Consider the following 22,349-nt stretch of genomic DNA (forward strand, 5'->3'; position numbering starts at 1 on the left):
CCCCCCTCTCATCGGCGGCTTATCCTCTGGCCGTAGTACGAACCCGAGAGACAGTTTCATCGCAAGCAAGGAATCTACATCTGGATTCATCCGTACAAGGTTTGCCATTTTTTCATTTTCCTCCACGCTTTTTTTTTATATTTTGGTCTCTGTCTTGTTTTTTTTTTATATTGCAAATATTTCTTTTTACAGAACTGAAAACCAAATCTTTGGATTTATTTCCTGAATAATGTTATTATTTCTCTCTGACTGTGACTTACATAGCTGTTTATTTTTGTTCATCCTTATATAAGCGACAAATAATTAATATATCGTGTTTTCTAAAATTTTTTATTTTCAGTTTTGTTGTAATTAATTTACTTCCTTATTCCTCTTTTTTTTTTTGTGCCATACATTTTCTGTTTTGGGATCCAATTAACGCTTGGGGCTCTCTCATCTTTTACCAAAGTTGGTGATCAAAAACTCCTTTTTCTGCATTTTACTTTAATGCCCCTCTGAGGACAAGAAGCAGAGCTCGATGATTGTTTCTTCACTTGTGTCCCTTTGTTTTCCCCCAAGTCTCTGTTCCTTCTAGGGTTTTCATTTGCTTTGCTTTGATGGGTATTTTTTTTCCCTGCTAATATCCAAGACTTTTTAACCATCTATTCCTTAATTGTATTTTTTTTTATAACAGATCTGAAATTATTTTTGGCTTTCTTTCCCGATTTCCAAGTGATATGCCTCTTTTGAAATCGTCTTAGCGATCTTAAAATCTTCTCCTTTCCATTTCGTCTCTCTCAAACTTTCAAATCAATTTTCTCTCTCCCCTTAAGTTTGATCTTAGATTTTCCATTTTTTTTCCCAGTGAAGTGTTAATTAATCTTTTCTTGTGGGTTTTTTATCCCGATTCTTAGGTCTAATGGGTAGTAATTTTCTTCCCTAAATTTCGTGTGTTTTTGGGTATAAAGAAGGAAAAAAAACTTAAAACTACTCTTTTCAAAGTCTCAAACTTTATTTTTTTTAAGCAAAAACAGGGGAATAAAAAAAAGATAGGATAAAATTAAAGGGAAAGAATTAGTAGCCCTATCAAAATCACCTGTTGGTCGCTTTAAGCTTGCGTTTATTACGTCATGCCCAGGAATTTAGAGGACCGATCGGCCGCCAATGGTTCGCCGGCGAGAAACCACGGCGGCAGCGGCCGTGTTCTGTCCAGATCGACCGCCGTTGCGACCGGAGCTAAGCGATCTCCGCCGTCGCCGGACAAGATCGAGAAGAAATCAAACGGCAAACAGAGACAAAACGGGTTCGATCATCACCATCAACGTGTGAACCGATCAGAATCAACGGCTCAGGCTCGATTGGAGCACGAGACGAACAACAACAATGGCGAGAAAACGGCGCACGTGGAAGTGATGGAGTGGCCGAGGATTTACATTGCCCTGTCTAGGAAAGAGAAGGAGGAAGATTTCTTGGCGATGAAAGGAACAAAGCTCCCGCATCGGCCCCGGAAACGAGCCAAGAACGTTGATAGAGCCCTTCAGGTAATTTTTTTCCCCAAAGTCTCCATCTTTAGTTGTTTTTTCAAATCACAATCCACAAAGAGGAAGATAGATTGTAAAGAAGTTGACTTTTTTCAACCCTAATTTTGAAAATTTTGGATTGTATTTGGCAGTATTGTTTTCCAGGGATGTGGCTTTCTGACTTGACCAAGAGCCGGTATGAGGTCAGAGAGAAGAAAATTGTAAAGAAGGTAACTTTACTCTTCTGTCACTGTCACCAATTATTATGACTCATAATTTAACTTCATCGTTTTAAAACCCTAAATCACGATTTAAGGATTAGGGTTCTTTTTTCTTTCATTGTTCTGAGTTCTTGCTCACAAAAATAACAAATTATGAAATAAATCTTTGACCTTTATGCTTGGATATGTACATACATATAGATTGTATGTCTAGTGGAGGTTGGGGATGATGAGTTGTGGACAAAATGAGTGGACCTTATAAAAAAAAATTATAGAAAGTCGACAAGACGTGGGACCTACTCCCCACCTAATGGAGATTTGTGTTGGGAGAATAATGAGCTTTGCTTACTGTTTTCTTTATTTATTTTTATTTTCCTTTGTTTTGGCATATGTTTCATTCTTTAAGAAAACCCAAGAAGAGAATAAAACACTAATTAGGAAGTGTTATTAATGGGTGATATAAAACTCCAAATCAAGTTGCTTGAGATATATATATATATATATATATATGTATATAATTTGGTTAAATCTCTTAAAGGTTGAACAAATAGAAACCCAAAACAAGATTGAGGAATTTTATTTTCTTAATTTTTTGTAATGTGATGGAGACCGAATTCTGGATCTAAACGTCTCTTGTATACAGCAGCAAAAGAGAAGGGGCTTGAAAGGCATGGAGAGTGTGGACACCGACTCCGAGTAGAGTAGGAGACCATCAATTTCCTCTTTTTCCTTTCGGCATTGTGAGAGGGGGGGCAGAGGAGCATTTGTACGAGGTTCATTTTTTGTTTGGGCAAATCCTATGGAGTTTAGTTTTATTTTTCATTTAGTTGATCATATAAATTTCGTTGGGGGTTCAAATTCTTTTGTTGTGTGAAATGCTCCTCTTGTACAAAAATGGAATCCGAGTGGAGTAGTTGTCTCTTTGATTGAATGATGGGGAAAAAATATATCTCTCTTTTATTTTCCTTCTAAATAAATGTTATTTAAGAAATCTCAAAAAATGATTACTTCCCGAATTCGATTTGTCTTGGAAACTAGCTCCTAATTTAGATTGAAACAAATCTTTTTTCCGGTTTCAATCAATAAAGGTACGGATCTCTCTCGCTATCGTTTCATTTATTAAAAGAAACGTACGTTAAAGACCGGTTAAGGTTGGTAAACAAGAGAACCAGAGGTTCGGTTATCAAATCCAAAACCTGGTCGGTTCAAACCGGGAGGAGAAAACGCACACGCATCCGTTGGCTAGGCTAATCGGCGCCTCACCCGTCCCGACGGCGCGTGAGAATCTCAACGAAAACGGAGGTTTCAGGGCGGCGCGTGAGAATATTACTGATGAGATCGCCGGAGAAGATGGCGGTCTCCTCATTCTCCGACTACAAAATCTCCATGTTCGACGAATCCATGCATCCGTTACACATGTCACTAGTTCACTACTCTTAGTCTTATCACGCATCTACAAATGCAAGTCTTATAAATAGTTTCAATTCAAACCCGAAAACAATTTTTTAATAATAATAATAATAATAATAATAATAATAATAATGTGTGATATCCAAAAACCGAAAATTGGGCCGTATCATTATGGGCCTACTTTTTGTAACGCTAAAACAATAAAATACACAAAACTGTTTCAGACATTAATCAATGTATAAACCAACGATGATGATGATGATGATGATGATGGTGGTGGTGGTGGTGGTGATGATGATGATGCAACACGATTCCTTGGAGATTTCGACGTTAATGATAATCACAATGAAGATATAACCGACGATGGAGGTTGCATCCGCGCGCGGCTAATAATTTAATAATATGCTATTGCTATGATTAATAATAATAATAATCCAACTTTGATTTCCCTTAAACTTTTGAACGGTTGTTATGAAATCTTTTCCAAATAAAATATTTGTAATAGTATATGAAACACATCAAACCAAACGTGACTAAAAAGGTATCCAAAGGGCCCAAAAATGTCACAAAACGATAAGATTCCTAGTCCTTTCAGGTTTCGATTAATTTTATGTTCTTCCATATCAATTGCCGACCGATACTCCAATTTTAAAACTATATACTATAAATCTATTCGTCTAATTTTTCCATTGATACAGCTCATAAATGTACAGAAATACCTCGTATTATATATATGTGTAGTATAACAAAGATATTTCCAATACAATATATCTTTTTTTTTTTGAATATTTTTTTTTTGGGGTTTGAGACTTTGAGTTGATGTGTCTGATTTCTTTTAAATATTTTACGTCGCGTTTTAGCGGTTGGATTTCAAAACTATTAAAGAAATTGCGGATTAAATAAATGGTCTAAAATTTTTCATCACCGTTAAAGAAAACTTGAATACTAAAATATTATTTTTCCACGTCGCAAGCGATTGCGTGGAGAGAGAGAGAGAGAGAGAGAGAGAGAGAGAGAGAGAGAGAGAGAGAGAGAGAGAGTAATGTATGTTAAATGCAAAATATTGAAATTGAATAAGTTGCGTACACGTGGACCAATGGGGAGAGTTGGGTAGGCATTTCAAAAATCAAAATGGATTGGGTTTCCTGTTAACCTAAGAAAGAAAAAAGTGAAGTGGCATTCCTCAATTAGTCCTTAGAGACAAATCCTCTCCCTTCTCCTAAATTTCCATCACTCTCTTTTCCACATCTTCTTTTAATAATAATAATAATAATAACAACAAAATCAGAAAAAAGATTTAATTTGCACAAACAAGAATTATATACGTCATTAAAACTTTGGTCTATGTTAAGGTTTAAAAAGTTTAATTAATTTAATATCATAAAAATCGTTAAAGTTTAAACTATTATTGCACAGAGTTCGGACAGTTTATATGATCGGCTTGTTTTTTTCTTATTGTATGTAAGATATATTCAAAATATCTATTAGGGATATACATAGTATTCAAGACATATTTCTTAAAGATATATACCAATAATATAATAAGATATAATATTATGTATAGTAAGAGTGTATTTAAATAATTTGTTATTATAACATTTTCTTAACTCGGATGTCCAGGTGGGTTCAAACTCGGGTGAGGAGACTTTGCCCTTTCTCACCTTACCATTCGGCCACCCGTTGATAAAGAATCTTTAAAAATTATTTGGATTAGTTCAATTTAACGCTTATAAAATATAAATTGAATATATAGTGCGGGAACCACGGCGATATAAATAAATGTTATATATATATATATATTTATATTTATGATTCTCTATTAGTACACAAGGAGAATGCATATGTGTCATGCCGCCAATGGTTTTTTTTTTTTTTTTTTTTATAAACGATGCCGCCAATGGTTTGGGGAAACCCGAAAAAAACCCACGGCGATATAAATAAATGTTATATATATATATATATTTATATTTATGATTCTCTATTAGTACACAAGGAGAATGCATATGTGTCATGCCGCCAATGTTTTTTTTTTTTTTTTTTGATAAACGATGCCGCCAATGGTTTGGGGAACACCGAAAATAACGTTGGGAAGATCTGCCTGTGATTAAGGGGAAAAAAAGCTTTCCTTTTAAATTTCAACAAAAGCTCTAATACTTTTTCTTCTCTTTTCTGCAAATTTGAAATGGTCAATATCATACTCCCAATTTATGTACAATCATTTATTATAATTCAATAAAAAAAATTAATCCAAATTTTGAGGTATATATACACACACATATGTAGATATAGATATGTTAGACAGATATAAATGATAGAACAATTCCATGTGTGCAATTAGTTCACATGCAAAATAGTTAATATATTGTCCTGTATAATCTTAATTTACTATACTGCAGTCTGTAGACTTATATATATATATATATATATTTGTGTTTGAGTGTGATATTAATTGTATCGTTGAGTTTTCATAGGAAACGAATGTTTTCTTCAAAATGTAGTAAAATGTTCATATTTGAAATTGTTATATGAAAATTCCAACACCAAACTAAGAATATATAGAACCTGTAATCATTTAGAATTTAAATAACACATTTACAATCAATTGAATTGCAAATTATTGTTTTAAAGCACATATCAGAATTATTTTCAGCCATTTTTTTTATAGATAGCAATTTTGAGATATAAGAGTTTCGTTGATAAGAAAAAACTATTAGATCCTTTGGTCTGACAAAAAAACATTTTTTTGTGAAACATTAAATCCATATTTATTATGTAAACCAGTCGTAATGATCTTGAATGAAAACACTAATGAAAGGTATACTTCCAGTTACCAATAGGAAAACGAATGATAGTATATGTGGATATCGTTTATTGAAGTACGTGCATGAATATGTATCTATATATATATATATATATATATATATATCTGTGTGTGACAAGACAAGAGAAGATTCCTAAACATAGGGAGAAGAGGTGCATGTGATGCGAGTGAGGAAGAAGAAGAAGCAGAGGAGAGAGAGGGCACATGCAAAAAGGTTCCAACTGCCATTACCTAACACCCTGTCTCATTCGCTTCTTCAATCTTTGATTGAAATGAAATTGAATTGTCGCGCCACTTTAATGCCCCATGTGAACCTTTTTGTCTTCTCCTTTCTTATATATATATATATATATATTCGAACCCATTTGTTGTTCAAATCGAATGTTCAAGTGTCTCGAGTCTAATTGATAGAAGATTATACCAAATATCCAAAACTTAGGGTTTCCAAAATTATTTATTTAAGAATGCATATGCATGGATATCGAAACGTTAGAAAATATCAATGTAAAATGCTAATAAGCCCCAAACAAAGAAATGTCATATCGTTTTACAGCGGTGTAAAATAAGGATTGGTTCAGTAACTATTTCGAAAACCTTTAGTCAGAAAGAAGAAACCCTGTGTAATAAAACTAGGGTTTCACTGAGTCAAAAATAGAACAAAATTAGGGTTTCACATGTGTATATAAGCATGTTCTGTGCGTGACGATGGAGAGAGAGAGAGAGAGAGAGAGAGAGAGAGAGAGAGAGAGAGAGAGAGAGAGAGAGGAAAAAACAATGGTCTGAGCTCTAACAGACAAAAGTGTATAGAGATAAGCGAACACATGTGATCTCCGAATCTTAACACTGACCTTGTTCCACACCCAACTTGCCATTATTCTCTCTCTTCCCCCGAAAATATTTCATTGCTAATATTAGCTGCAGTAATTTTCATTCGTACAAAATATTTTTAGAAAAATTGTACCCCTTTTGATAAAATACTCCCAATTTTTTGTGGTTGATATATATACACACACACACACACACACATATATATATATATATATATTTAAACAGCTCATCCGTTCCGACCAAATTCGGTATTTTCAGAAAATATTATTATACATTAATATATATTAACTAACGAATTTAATATATTTATATTGATTTTGATAATTTATCCCAACAATATATATATGTATCATGGGATGTGATAAATAGAGAAAAATTGTATTTATTGCGCTTATTATTGCACATGAGGGTCTTGAGCCTCGCTAGGAGGACGTATGATGAGAACAATGGTGCTTCTTATATATTTGTATATTTAATCATCCGCGAAATCTTTTTTTTCTTTGACTTGCATCAAATTTAAGTAGAATTAAAGAAAAAAACTAATAATATAAATAATTAATGTTTTGTCGGCAAATGATGCATGTCCAACGGTCATTTGCTAGTTCCAAGTTCCAACGGTTAGGCCCCAAATCTTCTAACATTAATCAAAGTTTACTTTTTAATAATCTCTGATTCAATGCCCTAATGTTTTTTTTTTCGAATTTCAACATCAACGGTGGTTTAGATTTGCACTGTCCTGTAGAACACCGATTTTAATAACAATCGGCAAATGTAAAAAAAATAATTTATTTACCATTAGAAAACTAAAGGGTATGAATTTAGTTTTGTAGGAGAAAAAAATACATAAAATTAATATCAATTTTGAGTAATTTCTATAAATCATTTTAATTAATTTAAAAAATTAATGACGTTTTGACACGAATCCTAATATTATTAAACTACATTCACATTTATATATATCTCCATGTGTCACCATTACAATTGATTCATTAATTTTTTTGAATTAATCTATATGTGTGTGTGTGTGTGTATACTGCTGTCCATTTCCTAACGCTGATTTTTTATGATTCTATCAAATTTACAAATTAAAAAAAAAGATTACAACGTTGAACTTCATGCATGTATAGAAACTTTGAATCTTTGCACGTAGTATATACGAACTTATACTTTTAACGATTCCGAGATAGAATTATATCATATATTTGCCCAGACGTGGTGGTCCGGTAGTGTGGGAACACAACGTGATTTCCCACATCCCGGATTCGAATCCCACCTAGACAATCACCAATATATATAAAAAAAACTATATCATATATTTGATATCTTTTTTTTTCGGTAACGCATACTCTGGAACAGTTTATACGGCTTGGCTCCAAATAAATATACACTAAACTATGATAAGTAACATTATTATTATTTTTTCTCTCGTATTTAAAATGTTATCCCGCCAAGAAAAAAATACTTTATTTGGAACCAATGAACGGGATAACTCAAAACACAAATCTTCAAATTACTAATACTATTATCGTCGTTTAATGAAAACCTCCTTTTTTTTCTTACAATTCTTTTTTCGTCTTCTCAATATATAACCTTCTTATAAATTGTATAAATGTTTTTAAATAAAATTATTAAATGATCCCGTAGTAAAATTATTACTCCGTTAATAAATTTTTCTAGCTTTGTTACTATATAATAAAAAAGAAAAAAGAAATAGATGATATAACATTGTGGCAGAAATGGTGGGACAAAATGTGAAAATGGACCGACCGGCAATGGGACCATATCACGCGGAGACGGAGGGAAGGTAAGTTAGTTGGTCGTTGTTGACGTTTTCTTGATTCGTAAGGATCCTCCAATCTTTTGACCGTTCCTTTTTTTTAAAAAAACTATAAATTGAGTATTTTAATTTTATGGAATATAATAGGCGCCATCTTATCTAATAATTTTCTTTCGATCTCCTCACTTTCGGTACGTTGTTTCAATATTTTCGTTATCCGATGAGGGAAATGTTTTTTTTGTAGCTTTTTCTTGTATTTGTTATGGTCCGGATATTGGGGGAATATTACTTTGCTTCCTGTAAAAAGAAAAAAAAGTTCTCGTGTTCATACCTCATTTGTTCTCAAATTCGAGTCGTTTGTTTTTTTTTTCTATTAATAATTAAAATATATTATTTTATGTCACGGATGATGGAAAAACCCATATGATATTTATTCTTACCATTTGAACGTGTAAACAAATTAGTATTACTGTCTCGACGAAAATAAATTACAGATCCACTATAGTATTCTATATTAAAATTGTAAGTATTGAAAGGAAAATAATACACTAACAAAGGTTAACTATGATATTTTCAAAGGCAATGAGAAATTAAAAGAATAATATATATATATTATATATATACATAAATAAATTTACGTCTAGTTTGGGGAGAGAGCGTATATTCTAAATTCTTAACTAGTTTACGGCCTCGGAATTAGTTTGGGTGGTTGTCCAGGATACCCGATAAAAAAAAAAAGAATTTACGTTTATTGAAACAGCAACATAAGGATAAGTGTGACAGCCTCATCGTTCTCACACCAAACCACATGGAGACTTCCGGTTGGAAAATCTCATGCAAACTCTTGATTCATGAAAACTACTTCTATTTCTTAATTCCACGCAGTTTTGTTTTTTTGTTTTTGGTTCCTTTGTTATCTATTTTTTTTATTACATATTTAATAAACGGTTTGATCCTAGATATTATACTTTCTAAAAGTAAAAGCTCCATCATATCCATATTTTAAAATTTTATATGGTATTAAAGTTTATTTATTTTTTCCTATATATATTCATTTGATTTCTTTTATTGTTTTACAAGTTATACTTTAAAAAAAACTCTGTTTGTATTTAAATCATTCTATTAATAATATATATGTATATATATATATCTTTAACTTTTATTCTACGGGACGAGGGATTGTAGTTAATCTAGAAATAAGGATAATTCACTCGTGAGGCCTATATGAAATTATATATATCCTTCATGTAACTTTTTATTCTACGGCAAGGGATTTTAATTGGTCTAGAAATAAATATAACATATTCACGGAGGCCTATGGATTTTATGAATTTTATCCGTTTGTATGATTTATACTAGTCAAATTAAATAACAAGTGTATATAAACGAAGAAATTAAATTTAAGACTCCAACCTAAACAATGACCCTTTATCAACGTCGGGCCAAAAATTCGAAAAAGATGGTTCATTGACTATTGTTAACCGACTTTGAAACCTTTTGACTAATCCAAAATTGAGGATTTTCTTATTTTGTTGTTTTAAGTTAATTCTTGAATTATAATTATTATTAATAAAAAAAGTTTATCCTAACAAAATAAACGCCGAAGTCAAAGCAAGGAAGGATATATCTTTTCACTGCTGCGCAGAAGTAAAATATCTACAACTATATGCCAAAAAAATATATATCTACAACTTTATTACAGATTTTAAAAAATATTTTATCATTTATTTTGATATCCATTAAATCAGGATCATGGACCGTTTTATATATATATATTTTTTGGTAAAGCAGCGAAAGTGGTAAACCATATCGTATGGGACTCTTTTGTAGGGTATTTGTTAATTTGGTTTGTAGGGTCGAAATGTCTATTTACCAATTAGTCGTTGAGTTCGGTGGATCTCATGGCACATTCAATATACATATATATTTTTTCCCTTTGTATTTACATAATTATTATAAAAAAATTCATTCTTTAATTAAATTTTATTTTTATTATATATGATTATTTTTTGTGTTGGATTTGTGAGATTTTGTGTTTGCAATAATTTTGAAGTCAAATTAATTGTGACCCATTAAAATCCAAATGAATAAACGCTCAGTCTGTTATTAATTATTGTATGCCAACTACTCCTATAAAACATTTATTGATATCATATTTTAAGATTTTTTAGAAGATTATTATTAAAAATAAAATTAGATTATACCCTATAGTATATAATATAACAAAATTTATAATGTGAAATGAGACGATATATATATATATATATATAAAGAAAAATGTGTAGGCATTTATTGCGCAATCTAGTTTCCTTGTTAAGCACAACAAGATCAAATGCATGTGGACCCACATGATCATTTGAGATCTCAAACGCCATAACTGCCGCTGGTTATTCTTATTTAATGCATTCTTTACTTTGTTTTCTTATTTATTTTAGTATATATTTGCTTAATTTATTCATTTATCAATTCTTTAATTAATTAATTTCACTCAATAAATTTACATTTTAAACTTTTATATTTCCGAGGAGTAATATGAAAATCAAATTTTAGCATATCCGATTCACGGAGATAGATCGGATCATTTTATTCTGCATGTGACTCTTTTTGGTCCAACCGATTAGGAATATACGATTTTATCATTACCAAACCATGATTACGCAGATATATATACATATTTGTGCACTCTAATTGATATATATATATATATATATATACATATGCACTCTAATTGATATTTATTTTGAAAACAAAAAAATTATTTACCATATCCATTATTTTGTAGAGGTTATTTTTGTCTCGATTTTATATATAGGTAACAGATATTCATCAACAATGATGATTAATTATGTCAAAATCCTAAATTAACCAACTCACCGATTCATTATAATTCGATGGATAGATATTAATGTGGAAAATTTTCCTATTCTTGAACTTCACATCTATCATATTCATATCCAAATGAACATTAACTTTGTATTCAAAGAGTTCTTGGGTACATCATAAGTCAAGACATTATGATCGACTACATATAAAATATCATACGTACGAGACTTATGTTTTACCCTTCTGTTATAATTATGTATAGTGTTTTTTTTATGAAATATAATTCATATAGTTAAAGCATATTATATCACACATGCATTATATAATGCCGTATATGATATGATCTCAGTATCATCGGTTACTTGTTTTATTTTAGTGAAGTAGAATAAAAACAACATATTTTTTTCCGAAATTTTTTATACATCTAGAGTTCGAATATCCATTCATTACATTTGTGTGGGTAGAAAATTAGTCAACATATTAAAACGACAAATATAAATTTTAGAAAACATTAATATTAGAAGGTAGGGCACGAGTTTAGTATCTCGTGAGTCGTTACTAAATTCGAATAACAATAATAACAATGAACAAATTATTATTTGTCCGGTTTCAGATGTAGAATAATGCAAATATAATTGTAAAAAAAAAATAAAAGAATAATACTGAAATATTTTGAGAAGAATATAAATGGAAAAGACAATTTCATTAGTTAATACCGTTGCTTGATTTCGGTAGTCTCACGGGGCTCAAAGCCCCTTTGGACCCGACAAAAAGAAAAACCATTATATATATATATATATATATAAATATATATATATGTCCTATTTATTTTACTCACCACCAATAAGTAAACAAATAGTCAAAGTCCAGAATATTTGGTGGAAAATAAAAATCCAGAATATTTAAATTAAAATATTTGTGACATTTGTCTCGGTTTCTCCATCGCAGAAGATGGCGAAATGAAAAATAACAGTAAATTACATTTCCTCTATTTGAGCAAAAGTGCATTACAAAATATTAAATCAAATTAAAATATTTTTAGTATAGATTATTGTACAAATACAAATCCATACCCGAACATAAGTTATGTAATCACAAATCGTAAAACTGTCATCAAATAATAAATCGATTGTTATTAATATAGTAATATTTAATTTCCAAAGAAATGAATATTTAATATTTTTAAGAGCCTTTGCAAAGTTCTGGTGCTTATAAAAGGCCTGCAACCCCTTGAACCATTTCCCATTCATTCCATTTGCTCCTCCTTCGCGTCTCTCTTTCATGTCGTAGGTGAGTCCACATGAAATATAAATTGTTTAATATATAATCTTCTGGTTCAAGAGGGTAGTCTACTGATTCCTTCTCTGTTTTTTCCTTCGTGGAAACTGTAATGAAAGAGGAAAGAGACCAAAAGATCCTCTGGTTCTTCCTTTATTTCTTCGTACATGGGTTTACTTGGTAGAGATTAAGACGACAGTTCTCCCACGTTGTCTGCGTTCTTTTAGTAGAAATTTTAATTAGCATGTGTTGGTGATGATACATAGGGTTTCTCTCATGTTAGAGTGATCGTGTAAGTTGATGCATGTCCTCCGTTTCGATGCTCTGTTTCTGCTTTATCCTCCCCCTCTTTCAAAAATTTGTCACTCAACACACTTTTCTTTTGGCAGGATACTGACACGAGAAAACCAGAAAGAGGGTCGGCGAAGTTCATATTTACAAGCATAGAAAAAGACACAAAGACAGAAAGAAAAAGAAAAGAGAAGAGAAAAACAGAGGAGCCAGAGAAGAAGATGAAGTACGTGGTGGTTACAGGAGGAGTGGTGAGTGGACTTGGCAAAGGCGTCACGGCCAGTAGCATCGGCCTCGTCCTCAAATCCTGCGGCTTCAGAGTCACCGCCATTAAAATTGGTATCGCTTCTTCCATCTCAATCTTCTTCGTACATGTTTTACTCTTCCCTGCCGCTGTTTTTTTCCCTAATGTTTTTCTTAATGTAAAGACGTCTGCCTGTTTTCCAATCCCTTTTTTTTTTGCTTTCCGTATTTCCCCTTTTCCACCTTTGCTTTTGAATTTTCTCCCCAACTTGAAGATATCAAATCTGAAAAAAATGTCAGATTTTGATATTTGGGATTTCTTGGCCCCAGTTTGGTTACAAACATCAAGAAAAGGGTTTTATCTTTTTCTTGACTTTTCCCCTCAGCACAATCTTCAAGTCTCGCTCTTTTTCTGCGCGCGCGTTTGGATGGTGGCCAAAGAGAAAAAAAAAACACGAAAGAAAGAAGAAAAGCTAAAAAGAGCTGGACAGTCCCAAGATTTTGATTTTCTTGCCAACCGTATATCTTGTCGGAATTACTTGTATTGTTTTTCATCACGATTTGTCAGAAAAGTTGAAAACTGTTTTAAAAGTTATGTTCTGTTCATTTGTCGGCCGTTACTGTAACCGACGCTTCTTGATTTTTGTTTTTGGGGTGTAAATAAACAGATCCTTACTTGAACACTGACGCTGGGACCATGTCCCCTATTGAGCATGGCGAGGTGTACGTCTTGGACGACGGCGGTGAGGTACAGAATATCTAATAATTGAAAACTTGTCTCTGAATTTTATCAGTCAGGAGTTGTAGTAATCGATGTTTCTTGTTCGAAAAGGTTGATCTTGATCTTGGAAACTATGAGAGGTTCATGGATATCAAGCTGACCCGTGACAATAACATCACCACTGGAAAGGTTTATCAGGTTTGTTGGATGTTTCCCTTTGTTTGCTGAAAGATCTCGACCATTTTCTTACGTTGCGTGTTCGAAACGTAGCTTCTGATTCGTGGGCTTCTCGTGAAATTGTGACAGCATGTTATTGAGAAAGAGAGGAAAGGAGATTATCTCGGAAAGACTGTCCAGGTATATTCAAGAACAAGACAATGTGTAGATCATCTGTTTGATGAAATGCCCTTGAGAATAAGATCGATGGTGTTATTGAATGTGTTCTTGCGGGTGCGTAGGTTGTCCCTCATGTCACTGATGCCATTCAAGATTGGATCGAACGAGCCGCCAGAATTCTTGTGGATGGGCAGGCTGGGCCCCCTGATGTCTGCGTCATAGAACTTGGAGGAACAATCGGTATTTCTCCTCGTAGAGAAGATTTTGCTTTCACTTAAGTATTTTCCCTCAGTTATATGCTAAAAGCTTCGAACTTTTTCCTGATATTTTCAGGAGATATAGAGTCAATGCCCTTCATCGAGGCTCTTGGGCAATTCTCCTATCGCGTAGGTTAGTATATATGTTGCTTAAGCTGTTGATTTTTCCTGCCATTGTTGGTTCAGACTGTCACAGTTCAATGACGTCCTTTCATGGGTTGAGCTTAAACATTTCAGGTGCTGGAAACTTTTGCTTGATCCATGTTAGCCTTGTGCCTGTTTTGAATGTAGTAGGTGAACAGGCAAGTTTCTTTAGCCTAGATTTCATCATGTCCTCAATTTTCTTCTGGCTTTTGTTCTAATCAAATCCAATCAAATGATATGATCTAATCGGGTTTTTCAGAAGACGAAACCGACACAACATAGTGTTCAAGGACTAATAGGCCTTGGCTTGACCCCAGATATCTTGGGTTGCCGGAGTGCAAAGGTTTCCTCCTTATAAATCTCATTGGTTTAACGTTGGCTCTTCAATGTCGGCTTTGAGTTCTTAACTTCTTATAATCAACTTTGTTCTGTAGCCACTCGAGGAAAATGTGAAGGCCAAACTCTCTCAATTTTGCCATGTTCCGGTATGTAACATCTGCAATAGACAATGGCCTTCTACTTCATTGGAACATATGAACATTTTAAGCTAAAATGCCTGAAAGATCCATTTTTTTTCAGATGGAAAACATTGTCACTCTTTACGACTGCCCTAACATCTGGCATGTTCCTTTGCTTCTCAAAGTAAGTAGCTCATTTTGTGTTTATCACTGTGATTTTCCGTTGCCTCGTAGCTCGGTTGTTCTCACCGCCAACTGGGTTATGTGTCATTTTCCTTGTCGAGTAGGAACAAAAGGCTCATGAAGCAATTATCCGAGTGTTGAACCTTAAAGGGTGCGTCTTGTATTCTCGAAAATATTTTGATTCCTGCAGCTAAGTTGTATTGCTGTACTGATTCTTCTCTGAATCTTTGTGTGATCTTTCCATATGCAGAATTGCCAAGGAGCCTGCATTAGAGGACTGGTCCTCCATGGTTAAACTAAGCGACGAACTTCATGTCCCGGTCTGTTTGTGTTTCCTTCCTTTCGATATTTCAGATTCAGTTTACGCAATTGTTGAGCTACCGACTTAATCGTCATGTTTGAATTTATAGGTCAGAATAGCTGTGGTCGGAAAGTATACCGAGCTCTTGGATTCTTATCTTTCGGTCCACAAGGTAACACCTTTGCTTGTAGTCTATATCTTAAGCCCTTTTTTTTGTGATTGAATTGCTTATACACTCGTATTTTGATGAGCAGGCGCTCTTGCATGCTTCTGTGGCAAGGCGTAAGAAACTTGTCGTAGACTGGATCGCTGCAAGCGATCTTGAAGACGGAACAAAAAAGGAGGTAAGTTATATAGAATCTGTCACCTGTGAAAGTTATAGAAGTCTGTAGTTGACGCAGAATGATGCGTTTTTTGCAGAACCCGGATGCGTTTAAGGCGGCTTGGAAGTTGCTCAAGGTCTGCAGAATCTTTCATTTAAAGCACCAAACTTTCTTTAGATTGAAAACAATAATCATCTTATATGATGCGGGGAAATTCAATTTTTGATTGATCTGATCCGTATAGTCTTCTCTTCAGGGAGCTGATGGTGTTCTTGTCCCGGGAGGTTTTGGCAATAGAGGAGTACAAGGAAAGATTCTCGCTGCAAAATATGCTCGGGAAAATAGACTTCCGTTCCTCGGAATCTGTCTTGGCATGCAAATCGCAGTGATTGAGTTTGCACGTTCTGTTCTCGGCTTGCAAGATGCAAACAGCACTGAAATCGATCCCAACACCAAAAATCCTTGTGTTATACTCATGCCTGAGGTTCACATCTTCCTCGTTCCATCGATACACTTTTTCTATCAAGTTTCTTGATTTTTTGTATTCATTTTGGAGTTTTATTTGGAATGGTATGAAGCAGGGCTCGAAAACACATATGGGTGGCACAATGAGGTTAGGATCCAGAAGGACATATTTCCAAGCTAAGGACTCCAAAGCTGCAAAACTGTAAGCAACCGGTCCGAGTTTAAATGTCATAACGAAAACGCTGATTACTATTGGAACTTATCATATTGTTTTCCGATTGTTTCAGATATGGAAACAAAAGTTTCATTGATGAGAGGCACAGACACAGATACGAGGTTCATGACCGGCTTTTAGATGCATATACCAACTTCTGTCAACAGATTCATATAAACCCTCTGTCTGATAAAGCGAATTCACAACGTTTTGTGCAGGTAAATCCGGCAATGGTTCCGCGATTGGAGAGATCTGGACTCTCATTCTCAGGAAAGGACGAGACGGGCCAACGTATGGAGGTAATACGCATATTCATTATCATCTTCTGACGGATCACTTTTCAGAAAAAAAACTCCATGCTTATGCTTCTCGACATTGATAATACAGATCGTTGAGCTCAGTAGCCATCCGTTTTACGTTGGAGCACAGTTCCATCCTGAGTACACGTCAAGACCCGGAAAACCTTCTCCTATGTTTCTAGGTCAAACACCAAAACCTAAAGTCATGTCTTGTTGTTTGGTCCGCTAGTTATCTGACAAAGGGTATCGCCATTAATGCATGCAGGACTGATAGCAGCAGCATCAGGAGAGCTAGAAGTTCTTCTGCAACAAGTCTCTGGATGCCAAGAAACCGTTCCACGGCCACTGACCAATGGAAAGCTGGAGAAAGTCTATTGGAAAGAAACTGCGAAGAAGCCTGTCAGCATCATGTATAGCTTATGTGATGGCGTATACTCATGAAAACCAGCATCAGATGACTTCTGTCCCAAGCTATTTATCCATATTTTTCGGGGTTTTCACCCGTGGAGGAGCTTATTTGTACAGTTGAAGAAGGCTTTTTATGTTGTTATGATGCAGATATGGAAACACAGAGAGGTAGTATATACCCCCCCTTGTTTTATGATGGGTATGACTTATACGCTGTGTTTCTTGGAGTCTCTGTAACAGTATCTATCAGTAGCTTTCTTGGTGTTTCTGGGCTTTGCCGCTTCTGTCTGGTTAACAAGTTGTAACTTAGGGAGGCTTTGTTATGTTTGGTCTCTTGTTATGTTAATGTAGTTTTGTTTTCAATTTATCCAAACCCATCATTATATATGCCTTTAAGTTCTGGTTATTAAGCATTTTTTTTTCTCTGAACTCAGAAAACAAAACTGGTCATCACAGCCTTGTTTGGAAACCGGAATAACTATATCCAAGCACACCGGGTATAAAACAATCCATGTGTAATATGTTGTATGGATGGAGGTTCCGACCTCTTGAACTTGATTATGCGTGGCATGTCAAAAGAGTCGGCTCGGACAAGATCAGACACCTCGTTTTCATCCGATTCATTTTCAATCCACCTCGTTAATCCCGTTTTTATTCGGACTAAGAAATTCAGCATTCGGATCAGATCGCTCGAGTTCGCGAGTCGTATGGCGAACTAGAAATTTTTTTTATATTAAATATTATAAAAATAATTTAAAATAACAATTAATATATTTTTTTTAAAAAAATATTTAAATTTGATAATTTTTTTAAAATTATTTAAAAAATATTAAAAATAAAAATAACTTTTTAGTCGAGTTGGCTCGCCATGTTCGCTCGTTTTTTTTTTTCGGATTCAAAATTTCTCAACCCAAATCGAAAAAATATGGTTATTCACGAGCGAGTTCATTTTGACATCCTAAAGATTTATGCCCCTATTATTGATTAGATATATTTAGGATTAAAACAATAAAATTATATATAAAAATCGGATCGTTTTAAAATTTAAAGAATAAATTTATATATATTTTAATAATATATTTGAATTGGGCTTTTAAGTTTGTTTCGTTTCTGGGCCAGTTTTTGTTTTCAGGTCGACGAGACCTTCACCTCACCTCTGCGATGGCGCCTTTCGCTGTTTCTTCTTCTTCTTCTTCTGTCAATGAACTGATCTTCATCTCTTCGTTTGTTTTCCATTTCATCTCAATCTTTTGGATTGAGTTCGGCTCTTCTTCGACCTAGCGAGCGTTTTTTTCCATTTTCATGGTACATTTATCTAATTCATGTCTAGGTTTTGCAAATTTTGAAACTTTAATCAAATTCGTGTCCAGTTTCTGCAAATTTTGAAACTTTTTGGGTGGATTGCCAGAGTTACTGTTGGGTTCGTTTCCTCTTTCAGAGTGACTTGGTTTTGGCGTATAGTGTTCTCTGCTTTGAGATTGTCTACTCAACTTAAAAGTCCTTTTTTTGGGTATGTGTTGCGGATGACAGAATCTTGGAAATCAGGATTTCTGAAGCTTGACGTGTAGATCTTCGAAAAGGAATCTGGTTTTGGGATTAGATATTTCTGCTAAAAGTACAGTCTTTTGTGTTTGGAAGATGGGTTCTGTGGCTTGGTGGGAGGGAGCCGAGAAGACTCGAGTCCTCATCGCCCCAGGTGCTCTCTCTCTCTCTCTCTGAGGCAATGGAAGTTCAAACGTGTACATTAGCTACCTTCGGTTCTTGTCGTGCGCTTTGTCACTTATCTTTCTCATTTTCTTACCTAAATAATGTTGCTTCTGCAATGACTAAGGGATTTGAGTACGGCATGTTGGCCTTTGTTCCTCAATGGTTGGAAAAGTTATCTGTCACTGATAATCAGTATTGTCATTCTCAGGATGTTGTTGCTGACTTTGTCAGAGACATTAGTTCTTTACTTTCTTTCTCCTATGGAATGTTAACTTTGCTCGTTTCAGAATAAGCGCAGTAGTTCTTGATGTTTTAATCTACATGATCGTTAAAGCCCTCACTTTGTTTTAACTTGCAGATTCAGAGCGCAGCCCAGAAAATCCCGGACAACTATTAACACTTCGCCATCCAAAATCAGGTAATGGAATGTATATCTGCTACAGGTTTGTGGGGAAGGCTTTTATCAGCACATGCTTTGATATCTCCGTGTGTTTTTATGATAGGAAACGAGACATGCTACCTTTTCAATGATGGGGCACTTCAAGAACTCCACTGGTTTAAGCAGCCATACGGTTCTTGGTTCTTGGGAGATTACATTTCTGAAGGTAACTCCATCATTGATTTCGCTCGTGTTTGTGTTTATGGCACTGTTACTTTCGTAGTGATTTATGTTATTGGATCATGAATCACATACCAATGAGTAGGTAAATAGTATTTTCCTTGTGTCATAGAACAATCTTCTGTTTACAGATGGAAGCTTATATATGGCTACTCCAGTTGATCCTGTTTTCATCTTGTTGCCTATTTTCGAAGAAGCAAGAATGAAGGTCTCTATTGTTCTCTCAGAATTCCAACGTCACTTGAAATTATTCATGGAATATTCATAGAAATCTATGGCACACACTTATATTCTTTACGTCTCCTTTTTCTTCAATTTTCAGTCTAATGTTATTATTGTTGATGAAGTAATGTGTTATTGAATGGCCTAACTGTAGAAAGGTGAAGATCCTGGGAAGTTCAGACAATTGGATGACATTGTTTTTGTGGAGGGGTATTCTGGATATCAACATTTGTTGTCACTTGCAGAGAAGTGCATGGAAATTGTTTGTGAAACTCAAGGTGATCCGTTGCTCTGTTTTCCCAAACGTTACTGTGATGGGTACTAACTAAACCAACAGGTTTTCTTTCTTGTTGGAAGTTATAATCTTTTTACCATTTGTATTATATAAATTTCTCCATCATTCGTGGAGAGATCAAGAATCTCTAAATGCTTGAATGCCGTTTTCAGATGAGTGAAAACTGAGGTTACTTAGTTGAAGTTTGTTTACAATTTTTTTTTCTCTTAATTCTGAATTCTGATGTCTCAGAGGTTGGAGGAATGAAATTCTATCGGCTCAATGACTCAAAGGTTTTAGCTTGGTTGAAATGCAAGGTATGTTTTCATATTCGTATTGGATCTTTTCATATTCGTATCTATCCCCGGGCGATTTGGGGGACGAGAAAAACTAAAGTTCATCTTTATTTTACTAAGTTGTTTGAACTTCAATGAATGCAGGTATGCCTGTTGAAAAAGACACTTTCTGGATTGGACAAGAACTATGCAGCTCAAGATGAGAAAAGCACATGTGAGTTCTATAATAGATTTTTTTTTTTACTCGAGGGTGTATTTTGAGTTCATAAATTATACATGTCTAACATGTCTTCATTCACACAAGTAGAGTCTTCAAGGACGGGATATTGCTTTGCCACTGACCTGCTTCTTGTCGGTATAGTGGCAGATGCTGTTTCGATAGTGGGGGAGTATCTGAAGACAGAGCCTTGGTTGAAGCTTCTCTATGACCATCTTGGGTGACTTTCTTGAAAACCTGAGATCCTTCTTTGCCGATTCACAGGGTAGAAGAAATCTATCTCTTTACAAGGTTTTTGATATGCATTCGCTTTGTTTGTAGGCTCGATTTTCTTGAAGCAACAAAGAAAGAAACCAGTGTAGAGAATAACGTGGAGACTCCAGATTCATTACAGGTGCGTATGTTTGTTTCACTTACGCATCTTAAGACAAATGTTGCAAGTCAAATCTTTGTGTCAGTAAAAATATCGTTTGTGTTCCTTGTTCTTGCTGGACCGAGTTTTCTGGTTTGCATTTCGCAAGGAAAAGAAGACGAAGATGAAGCCAGGCAAAACTGGAAAGCAAACAAAGCAGGCGAAAGTAGAGACTTCATCACGCAACATTAGAGAAATGTTTTCAAGGGCGTGTAAGAAAAGATGCTGAGCGATCAAGGCATCTGATGAAAGATTTGTCAGCTGGTAAAGATCTTTGGATGGCTAGAACCTAGAACATGTTTCAATGTGAGTTTCTACTTGAGAAGAAACTTGTTCAACTTTTGATATACAATCATTCTCTTGATTCACATGTTAACGCTTCCTCTTCTTCTTTTGCTACGCTCTTGCCGCCGTTCTCTCTCATAAAGATCGTCACTTTTCTTGAGGCAATGGCAAATCGAGAATCTGGGTTTCTGCAGAGGCCAAATTATAAAACAAGGGCAGTGGAAAAGATTGTCTTTTGGAATAAAGAAAGGAGCTTTCGTTTCCATGTTGTGAAACGTGGACATGAAATGGCCACCAAACTCAAAGCCGCCATTTTTCTTTGTTCTTTTTCTCTTCTTTTCAGTGATCTCTTCGCTTTCACTTCATGGTGTGTATAGCTCCAAAGCCATACCTCTCACCTCCATACAAAAGAAAACAAAAATACAGAAAAGGTAAAGGCTTTGTCAAAAAAAAAAAAAATTGAGACTCGGACAGTGACAAAGAGTCCCAAGCTCCCTAGGGTGGGAATATTACTCAAATAAGTGGGTAGCAGCAATTTCAATGTTCATCACCGAAAAAAAAAAAAAAAATTTTTTAAATTTTAACCCACTTTTCGGTTAGAAAAGTCCGAAATATCCTTTTCGTTTTATTTTTTGCGACTTTATTACGACTAACATATAACTGATATACAAATAATATAAGACAGATGATTTTTTTGCCATATTTTTTAGAATCAATTGTAATTATATTTAGAATTAATTATGAAGTTGTAATAACAAAGTTGTTTTCGAACGGATAAAAATCGCGTATTGATTAAGGGTAATTTCGTCTTTTTTAAAAAAAAAAAAAAAAGAGTGATGTTTTTTTCCTCCAATCGAGTAAAATTCCTCCAATCGCCGAACGCTCTCTATACATTCCTCAATTCCTCCTCCTTCCTCTCCGTCAATTCCCAAACCCTAGGTTCATCTGAATCCAATTCTCCAATGGTGATTTCTGCTCCCTCCGTTTCTTCCTCCACCTCTTCGAGGTTCCTCTGCT

At 34.4% G+C, this 22,349-nt stretch overlaps 3 protein-coding genes across 6 annotated transcripts in view; all 3 read left to right on the forward strand.

The window, feature by feature from the left end:
* Positions 1-2,686, forward strand: part of LOC104811967 — a 4,201-nt gene extending 1,515 nt beyond the window's left edge. The window contains exons 3-6 of the mRNA XM_010538867.2: positions 19-99; positions 1,118-1,520; positions 1,652-1,729; positions 2,364-2,686. Coding sequence (XP_010537169.1) covers positions 19-99; positions 1,118-1,520; positions 1,652-1,729; positions 2,364-2,420 — 619 coding nt within the window. The 3' untranslated portion in view covers positions 2,421-2,686. The remainder of the gene's footprint in view (positions 1-18; positions 100-1,117; positions 1,521-1,651; positions 1,730-2,363) is intronic.
* A 9,891-nt stretch (positions 2,687-12,577) lies between these two features.
* On the forward strand, positions 12,578-17,696 carry LOC104811981 (CTP synthase). Of its 2 annotated transcripts, XM_010538886.1 has the most exons (22): positions 12,578-12,669; positions 13,047-13,287; positions 13,860-13,939; positions 14,024-14,110; positions 14,219-14,269; positions 14,371-14,488; positions 14,582-14,638; positions 14,743-14,807; positions 14,909-14,992; positions 15,084-15,134; positions 15,229-15,291; positions 15,395-15,441; positions 15,541-15,610; positions 15,701-15,763; positions 15,846-15,935; positions 16,012-16,050; positions 16,171-16,398; positions 16,496-16,581; positions 16,667-16,715; positions 16,812-16,892; positions 16,981-17,074; positions 17,158-17,696. In XM_010538886.1, exons 2-22 carry the CDS (start codon positions 13,170-13,172, stop codon positions 17,331-17,333), a joined length of 1,797 nt encoding a protein of 598 aa, XP_010537188.1. In that variant the 5' UTR covers positions 12,578-12,669; positions 13,047-13,169; the 3' UTR covers positions 17,334-17,696. The 2 variants fall into 2 exon arrangements, with proteins under 2 accessions (XP_010537188.1, XP_010537196.1); XM_010538894.2 differs by lacking the exons at positions 12,578-12,669; positions 13,047-13,287 and adding an exon at positions 13,359-13,732.
* Positions 17,697-18,420: 724 nt separating this feature from the next.
* On the forward strand, positions 18,421-21,692 carry LOC104811993 (ribonuclease H2 subunit B). 3 transcript variants are annotated; one of them, XM_010538926.2, is made up of 12 exons: positions 18,421-18,605; positions 18,831-18,996; positions 19,366-19,425; positions 19,511-19,612; positions 19,758-19,834; positions 20,003-20,126; positions 20,375-20,439; positions 20,563-20,632; positions 20,780-20,855; positions 20,957-21,029; positions 21,163-21,353; positions 21,476-21,692. In XM_010538926.2, exons 2-11 carry the CDS (start codon positions 18,939-18,941, stop codon positions 21,274-21,276), a joined length of 819 nt encoding a protein of 272 aa, XP_010537228.1. In that variant the 5' UTR covers positions 18,421-18,605; positions 18,831-18,938; the 3' UTR covers positions 21,277-21,353; positions 21,476-21,692. The 3 variants fall into 3 exon arrangements, with proteins under 3 accessions (XP_010537228.1, XP_010537219.1, XP_010537210.1); XM_010538917.2 differs by having other exon boundaries at positions 18,422-18,720; positions 21,157-21,353; XM_010538908.2 differs by having other exon boundaries at positions 18,422-18,605; positions 21,157-21,353.
* Positions 21,693-22,349: the final 657 nt, after the last annotated feature.

The sequence above is a fragment of the Tarenaya hassleriana genome, unplaced genomic scaffold (genome assembly GCF_000463585.1).
Source record: "Tarenaya hassleriana unplaced genomic scaffold, ASM46358v1 Cleome1, whole genome shotgun sequence".
NCBI classification, from domain to species: domain Eukaryota; kingdom Viridiplantae; phylum Streptophyta; class Magnoliopsida; order Brassicales; family Cleomaceae; genus Tarenaya; species Tarenaya hassleriana.

Excerpts from the sequence above, each read along its gene's own strand:
- LOC104811981 (XM_010538886.1), top strand. The coding sequence starts at position 13,170 with ATGAAGTACGTGGTGGTTACAGGAGGAGTGGTGAGTGGACTTGGCAAA. Across the intron at positions 14,489-14,581 it reads AGAACTTGGAGGAACAATCG|GAGATATAGAGTCAATGCCC; the intron begins GTATTTCTCCTC and ends TGATATTTTCAG. Across the intron at positions 15,442-15,540 it reads CGAGTGTTGAACCTTAAAGG|AATTGCCAAGGAGCCTGCAT; the intron begins GTGCGTCTTGTA and ends TTCCATATGCAG.
- LOC104811993 (XM_010538917.2), top strand. The coding sequence starts at position 18,939 with ATGGGTTCTGTGGCTTGGTGGGAGGGAGCCGAGAAGACTCGAGTCCTC. Across the intron at positions 20,633-20,779 it reads TCAAGATGAGAAAAGCACAT|TGGCAGATGCTGTTTCGATA; the intron begins GTGAGTTCTATA and ends TTGTCGGTATAG. Across the intron at positions 21,030-21,156 it reads AGACTCCAGATTCATTACAG|GAAAAGAAGACGAAGATGAA; the intron begins GTGCGTATGTTT and ends GCATTTCGCAAG.